General features: G+C 35.1%; 1 protein-coding gene across 2 annotated transcripts; it reads right to left on the bottom strand.

Annotated features, from left to right (window-relative positions):
* Nucleotides 1–999: 999 nt before the first annotated feature.
* LOC140841281 (DEAD-box ATP-dependent RNA helicase 37-like) lies at nt 1000–7682 on the bottom strand. Of its 2 annotated transcripts, XM_073208576.1 has the most exons (8): nt 7471–7682; nt 7163–7258; nt 6121–7079; nt 5944–6027; nt 4735–4977; nt 3059–3226; nt 2705–2818; nt 1000–1629 (listed from the first exon to the last, which is right to left on the bottom strand). In XM_073208576.1, the coding sequence occupies exons 3-8, from the start codon at nt 6841–6843 to the stop codon at nt 1132–1134; spliced, it is 1830 nt and encodes a 609-aa protein (XP_073064677.1). In that variant the 5' UTR covers nt 6844–7079; nt 7163–7258; nt 7471–7682; the 3' UTR covers nt 1000–1131. The 2 variants fall into 2 exon arrangements, with proteins under 2 accessions (XP_073064677.1, XP_073064675.1); XM_073208574.1 differs by lacking the exon at nt 7163–7258.
* Between the last annotated feature and the right edge of the window lie 287 nt (nt 7683–7969).

Genomic DNA, 7969 nt, shown 5'->3' with positions numbered 1-7969 from the left:
ATATAACCCTATTTTAAACACGGTGGGCCCCAACTGGCGTCCTGCCGGTCCTACCCACAGGTAGGGGTGAGCATTCAGTCAATTCGGTTACCAACCGAACCGAATTAGCCATAATCGAACCGAACCAAAATATTTAGCCATAACCGAACCGACCGAATTAATTTTCATAACCGATGAAAACCGAACCGAATTAAAATCGGTTAAACCGATTAGTTTTTTAAAAAAAATTGTGATTTAACTATAATTATATATGTAATTTTTTTTTAAATACTGCACTTTACACAAATGCATAAAAACATAAATTCACATACATCACAAATTTATAAGTTTTATTTGAACACAATTAATACATATTATATCGATTTTAAAATTAAAAATTAAAATATTTATAAAAATTGATAAAAAAAATTATTAAATAATAATATTTATTATATCGATTAATTCGGTTAACCGATTTCAAAATTTTGAAAACTGTAACCGAACCGAATTAACCGATATAACCGAATATTTTTTATTTTTGAAAACCGCATTTCCGAAATAATCGAACCGAATTTCCGAATTGACTCAGTTCGATCGATTAATCGATTTAACCGAAATATTGCTCACCTGTGAATTTTCTATTTTTTTTTAAAGAAAAAATAAAATATCCAGACACAATATATCTTCCGGATTTTGACACATCACCTCAAATATTCCATCCACAATGGAGAACATTTGTGTAGCGAAGATGTTTGGAGAAATGTCTCCTTCAAATGTTCGATTAAAATCCATGACAAGTTTTAAATCCTTGACTAAATGTTTTTGAATAACTGCCGAAGAACCACCTTACTATCGAAAAAAAACCCACGCAAACAAAAACACAAAGAAATTTAATAGAACGGTTTTTTTAAAAAAAAAACAAAGGAAACGAAACAAAATTACTTCAATATTGAATTAATTAGTTGGGAGAAGAAAGAATTTACATTAAAAAGGTAGGAAACAGAATTTAAAAATAAAAAATAAAAAATAAAAAAAGGTTAGATGTACAACTAGGATTGTGATGGAACTAACAAAGGCACAAACGATTAATGTAAATTTTCAGTAGATGAATTATTATTATGAAGCAAAAAGGGAGGGGAGAGAGGAATAGGTTTAGTCCCATGCACTAGTCACACTAGGACCACATCCCCCACCATGACCAACAGACGTGCTGCTGCCATATCCACCATTCATTTGGCCCCCACCAGAGTAGTCCATTCCACCTCGACTGAACGAGGCATCCCTGCGGAAGTCACGACCACCAAATCTTCCACCCGAACTACCCCCTCCACGACGATTCTTTCCATATGAAGATCTGGCTGCGAAACGGGAAAGCCAAGCCGGAACTTCTTGGTTGGCTTCTTGCATCAAATCAGCCAGTGATTTGGCCAGTGAGGCATTGTTCTCGTTAAAGAACGCAGTTGCCAACCCGGTTTTTCCAGCTCGGCCAGTCCGTCCTATACGGTGGACGTAATCATCAATGTCGTTTGGAAGATCAAAGTTGACAACATGTGCAACATGGGGGATGTCCAGACCCCGCGCTGCTACATCTGTGGCAACCAATATTGGTGTTTTACCGCTTTTGAAACATCTCAACGCATATTCTCGTTCCTGTTATCGTACAAAAATAAATAAATAAATAAATAAATAAATAGATGGATAAAAACGAATGAATACGTAGTATAAAATGCTACATATACAACACTATAAGCAAATAAATTTTCTTTGATAAATCAATTGGCATTACAGTCTGCATCGATATGTATGTTATCACATATCAAATAAGACCATATATGGGAAGTGAGAACTGTCCAGATACTAATATCAAATTTTAGAAAAGCTTTCAATTGAATTTTGAGACGTCTTGACTAATATTCACTTTGAACTCATGCTACCACTCCAGATCATTGTCATCCATTCAAGATAAAAGTTGACATGTATTTATTCTCGTGCAAGTTTTATTGTCAGGCATCAATGAAAAACGATTAAGCAATCATGATGTCATCCATGTCATACACATCAAGCTATCGTCTGACTATCATGCTAGGTTCCTCTTTGAGCTCTCTGTAACCTATAGTGGCATAGAAAAATGCCTAGAGCATAAGACTTGAGCACATTTAACCAGCCACGACGTGAGTATTTGATATTTTTTAATCTAAAATATAACTTTCTTAACGAAATTCAACTTGGATGCTAACCCGGAACATTAAATAAGCACATTTTCGACAATTTCACTTCCTTGGTTAATCTTCATAAAAAAAAATTCCTTGTTTAATCAATTTATACTTAAACCTCTAAATGCATGAGCCAAAAATAAAACCATCTCATGTGACTGCCGCATTGACAGTTATGGATAGAAAAAATGGTTACAGAAAGGAGGACAACCGGAACTAAAAGAAAGTGGAAAGGGAGAGGTGAGCGAAGGGGCATAAAATTAAAGAATGCAAAAACTCCAACGAATTATTAATTATTAAAAAAAAGCACAAGTATGCTATCTTGAGAAGCTTACAGACTCAGAGAAGTATTTTTAGTGGTAGATGCACAAATAGCACTACGAGATTCAAAATTCAAATGTACACTTATTCTCATTAATAATGGGATGTCTAAAATGAATATTCCAATTTCAACATCCAGAAAATAATATAGGCCAAAATACGAGGCTAAAATGTTAACTTCTTAAACACACCTGTTGAGTTCGATCACCATGAATGGCAGTGGCAGGGAAGCCATTAATGCTAAGCCAATGTTCAAGTGCATCAGCTCCCTTTTTCGTTTCCACAAAAACCAGCGTAAGAGATTGCTGTAATTCAGAGACACAAAACAAAGTTGTTACACTAAATGAGGATTCAAAGGAATAACTACTTTTATGAGAAGATACACTGTGGAAGAGATGCATGGTTAGGAAACAACTTGTGGGCATTAACTAAACATACAAATCAGGACATGTTTATTTCTATCACTATTTTCATAGATCTTTCAATAGTAATGATGAAAAATGTCATTTTGGAATGATTGGACACAATTAGTTGCAAAATATTACCTTGCCATGAACAGCAGTTGCTAACTGTGCATGAAGGAGGTCCATCAAATGACTCCTTTTGTCACTCTCAAGCACATATTCAACCCTTTGAACGATTAGATCAGTACTAGAACCAACTCTTCCAACTGCCAAAAACACGTAATTTGACAGAAAATCTGCTGCTAGCCTCTGTATGCCAATTAAAAGTTAGAAATATTTCACAAAGCTATACACCGGTAGATAGGTACAAAGTGACTTGCAAATGTTAATTAATGAGAGAATATTCTGAAATCTTCAACTAATTACAAATCGAGAAATTGGCAAGCAGTTTGCAGGGAGTGAAACAATTTCATAAGTCATAACTGTTGTGATATGGGTATCTCAAGGAACGAGAGATCTATTTAAGCATTCTGCCTCCCACTTGAAATTTACATTAACATTGAAGAACAGAGACAGTTCAGACAGAACATATCTAGCGTAAGGGCAAACAATGAAAATTTGACATCAGCGAGTATAATAAACACATAAAAATCGAGGAACAGCATAACCTGCATCCTCTGGTTAAAATTTGATGTTAATACATAATAAATTGGGAAATCTAGTAACAGAATTTTCTGGTAATATTTCTCTGGTTTTATTTAGTTAGCAGGCAACTGATAATAATCAGTAAGGTTAGAATTTCCTGACATACCATTCTTTCTGCATATTAAGGTATTACAAATTTCAAAAAAACATAAAGAGACACAATTATTTTACTAAGAAACAAAACATTTATACAGATAGAAGAATTCTTCAAATTTTTAGTTGCATAGCTGGAGAACTTAGATATCCCACAGTGTTTATTGTTTGTAAATGTCATGAATTTATTAGCAAAACTACACAAAAAATAAAATAGGAATAAGCAGCTTGGCTCATTTCCGCCCTCAGTAGGGCCAAGAAGTAGTTAAGGTATTTGAAAGTCAGGAATAATTTAGGTTTTAACAGAGCAATTCAAACAAGAGTATTCACGAAGCCAGGACAAACCATTTTTGAACTTCTCACTTGTATGATGATGATATTATCAAAATGATATCGAAATTTAGGTATACACTATTCATTTGAGTGTACATCGTTGATAGAAATTTTGTCATCGACTTTTTATCAAATGATAGTTGCTGAGATAAGCAATCTCAAATTACAAAATCTTCTAGTTTGCAATAAAATTCATCAATAAAATAATCTGAGCAAAAGGGAAAAACAAAAAGCAGATTATATAATTCATGTATATACATGTGTTTTGACAAAAGCAAAAAAAATGCAAACAAAATATTCACCATATATAAATAAGTTTCACGTTCATATATGTAAGCATATAACAAAATGCATATAACAAAATGCAGACGATATTATTTCGTATATACAAATATATATCATTTTAGATTCACATACACAGTATATAAACTATTTGGTGGGGTAAAAGGATAAGGTGATTGAAAGATGAAACTTGGAAGTGTTTCTTAGTCATCTCCTCTCCCTACATCACTACTTCATGACAACTGATGCTAATTACAATTAGGGCCAAGTGTTCTTGTTCTAATATAAACAGTTGAAGTCAGCTTCCATTTACAAGGTAACAAAGAGTTTTATTTTCCAATTGATTCTTGGTTATTATGACTAGTTAACATCACGTAGCTTAAAGTAATGCTTAAAAAAAACACCTGGATTTCTTTTGGAAAAGTGGCACTAAACAGCAATGTTTGTCTTATACCAGGAGGTGGCATGTCCATTTGCTGCACTATTTTCCTTATTTGAGGCTCAAAACCCATGTCCAGCATCCTATCTGCCTCATCCAGGGCTAAATACCTAATAATTTGCAATGAGACTCTTGCCCTTTCCAATAAATCCACCAAGCGTCCAGGAGTGGCGACAAGTATGTCCACACCTCTTTCAAGCTCTCGAAGCTGTCCATATATCATTCGCAATATTAGAATGGGAAGATCCAACAGATTCATATCACTATTATTTCAGGGAAGAGAGTGTTAAACCATATGAAGCAGTCTCTCAGGCTCCAGGATTTACACAAATGATAAAAGTTATCTATAAGATTCTTAAAACTAAAAGAAACATTTGCACTCAAAACAAATAATTGGTGAGATGGAGAATATATTCTGGAATTGTTGATCTATGTTATTTATCCTTGTATTTGTTTTTGGAATAATTGTTTACCTTTATGATGAAAAAAATCATTAGAGCCTAAAAAGATCAAAGTGATAATAATAAACAAGCAACTCATGAAAACAAAATAACGGTCAGAATAAAAATCAATATTGGGTATATATATGTAAATAATAGATTAACTAACTAATAAAAATCATATCATCACCAAACAAGTAATAAAAGAATAACAAATGTTGACTTAAAACCTACAATAAAAAATATAACTTTCATAAACAAATTGGAAGAAATAGTGAGTGAGAATGTGGAAAATTGTGTCATTTATAAAAAATTTAACGGTATCAATATAGTTTATTTCTGACCATCAATAGACAGGAACATCCAATATATAAAAACAACATGGGGCCTATTTTTGTTTAGGGCGTGTTCTCGTTTACCTCAAAAGAGGTGCTTTCAAATGAGATAAACAGCATACTTAACGTTCTCAAATAACCTACTTAAACCCAAACATGACAGATGCATGAAAAGAATGAAACAAAAAATCTGTAAGATGGGTCACGACTGTTAGTCTTGAATTTATTAACTTTCTAAGCAACCTATACTCCAAGGTTTTAAAAATAAAATCCACTTGTGATGGGACACTTAAATCCAAACAGATAATGAAACATAAACCCAGAAAAATTTAGAGCTATGAAGAGTATTCAAGAATAAATAACAATTGAATTGACAAGTGAGAAGGATCAAAATTAAACCTGTAGATTTATGGGTGCACCACCATAAGCAACAACCACCCTCACACCAGTTTGATATGAAAATTTTTTAGCTTCTTCGTGAATCTGTACAAAGATAAACAGACTTGGATTTCCACTACACCATCCTTACAAGTAAATGTAAAATGAATAACATTGGACAAGGTAATACAAGCTCACTTGGATTGACAGCTCCCTGGTAGGAGCAAGAATGAGAGCGAGAGGAAATGACATGCGTGGCATGTGAGGTGGTCTTGGAGCAGATTGGCTGCTTTTCATGACTCCACTTATGATTGGGAAGCAAAAGGCAGCTGTCTTCCCAGACCCAGTCTGAGCACAAGCCATCAAATCCCGGCCAGCAATTGAAATTGGTATGGCATACCGCTGCACAGGAGTGGGCTTCACATATTTGCACCTCTTAATATTTCGATTTAAAGCTTCACCTAAATCAATCTCAGCAAATGTGTTCACAGGAGGAGGAACATTTCGCCCACTGGTCTCCACCGGAATATCCTCATAAGCATCAAAATTGATCCCAGTATTCTCCTGTGAGCCAAAAGCTTCTTCAGAATAAATGTCATCTGGAAAAGGATTGACCTCTCTTTCCCTCCCACGATCCCAACTACCACTTCTATTATTCCATCCGCCAGTGCGGGTGATTCCTGTGCTTCTATCATTCCTATAACCACCAGGATAACTTGCACCTATGGGTTGGCCACCATGTCCTTGTCGATCATTTCCAGACGCAACACCAGAATAGGAAAATGGAGCAGCTGGAGGGTCTGATGAAGGAGGTCTGTTTCTAAGATGCGGCGGAACATAACTTGATTTGGCACGGGAAACTGCCCCCATGTCATCGCCTGCCGGCACCTTGTCAATCGTATCAGCCCAAGATGTAGGCATACTCAGAATATAGCACAAAATCACCACTTTCTTTCACGGGGTCAATATTTCCTCAATTCCACTTAATCAAAATACCCGTTCAACAGTTCAACCCACGGTTTTCCTTCAGAATTATAACTTTCCAGGACTGAAAATCCAACCAAACACCCAAATGCTCACCACCATCAACCTTCCAAAACAAACGAGCCAATTATTCCGCTGAGACAAACTGGACTTGAAAGCCCTGATGAACACATCTGGAAAGAAAAATAAATAAATTTAAAACAAGAAAAGGAAACCAAACGGCAGACAGATTAGAATGAAATTCCGATGACCAAACCTTGACCATGTCCGTTTATAAAACACGCACAAAGAAGAAAGCAACAGAAAAATCTTAATCGTCTCCCCTCCCAACAGCCACAAGCGTGGAAAATTCCTTAAGAATAACCGAGAAAAAACACACCAACGGTAGGTAAAAATTTATTTAAAACGTATATATATAAAAAAAAGTAATCACTACAAAATAGTAATTAAAACAAAGTTAGAATGTAAAGTGGAAAAGATACGAGTAAAAGGCATACAGGTGATACAGAGAAAATAAGTGAAAGGGGTACGCAAAATAGATTGGAAGGGAGAGAAAACAGAAACCCTAATTTCCCGCAATGGATGTGCGATCGAATGCGAATTTCACGAAAATCTTCGCGTTGATCTCTCTGTGTGCGTATGTGATTTGATGCTTGATTCTGTTATCAGCAAACGGATGGACGAAGGAGAGGGGGCAGCAAACAACTGGGAATGGAGGCTGGAGTCCACCACCCGTGTCATTTCTCCATTATGAACAAAACACGACTGACTATTTTTTTTTTTTTTTTTAAATCTACAAAAGCGGAGTTGTTATATATATAGGTTTGACAAAAATTCGTGTGAGACGATCTCATGGCTCGTATTTTGTGAGACGGATCTTTATTTGTGTCATCCATGAAAAATATTACTTTTTATACTAAAAGTATTACTTTTTAGAGTTAATATCGGTAGAGTTGATCCGTCTCACAGATTAGGATCCATGAAACGGTTTCACATAAGACCCACTATAGAATGTGTAAAAGATTCTAGCCGCACTTAAAAGCCGAGTACTCTACCGTTGAGT

The sequence above is a fragment of the Primulina eburnea genome, chromosome 9, assembly GCF_022965805.1.
Source record: "Primulina eburnea isolate SZY01 chromosome 9, ASM2296580v1, whole genome shotgun sequence".
Taxonomy (NCBI): domain Eukaryota; kingdom Viridiplantae; phylum Streptophyta; class Magnoliopsida; order Lamiales; family Gesneriaceae; genus Primulina; species Primulina eburnea.
The sequence above is the reverse complement of the archived record's forward strand: the minus strand, read 5'-3'. Positions and strand labels throughout refer to the sequence as shown.

Bases quoted from the DNA above. Each gene is read 5' to 3' on its own strand.
- LOC140841281 (XM_073208576.1), bottom strand. From the start codon at position 6,843: ATGCCTACATCTTGGGCTGATACGATTGACAAGGTGCCGGCAGGCGAT. The intron at 4,978-5,943 runs GTTTAATTTTGA...ATATATGGACAG, and splicing joins GTGCACCCATAAATCTACAG to CTTCGAGAGCTTGAAAGAGG. The intron at 1,630-2,704 runs GTGTGTTTAAGA...GTACGATAACAG, and splicing joins ATGGTGATCGAACTCAACAG to GAACGAGAATATGCGTTGAG.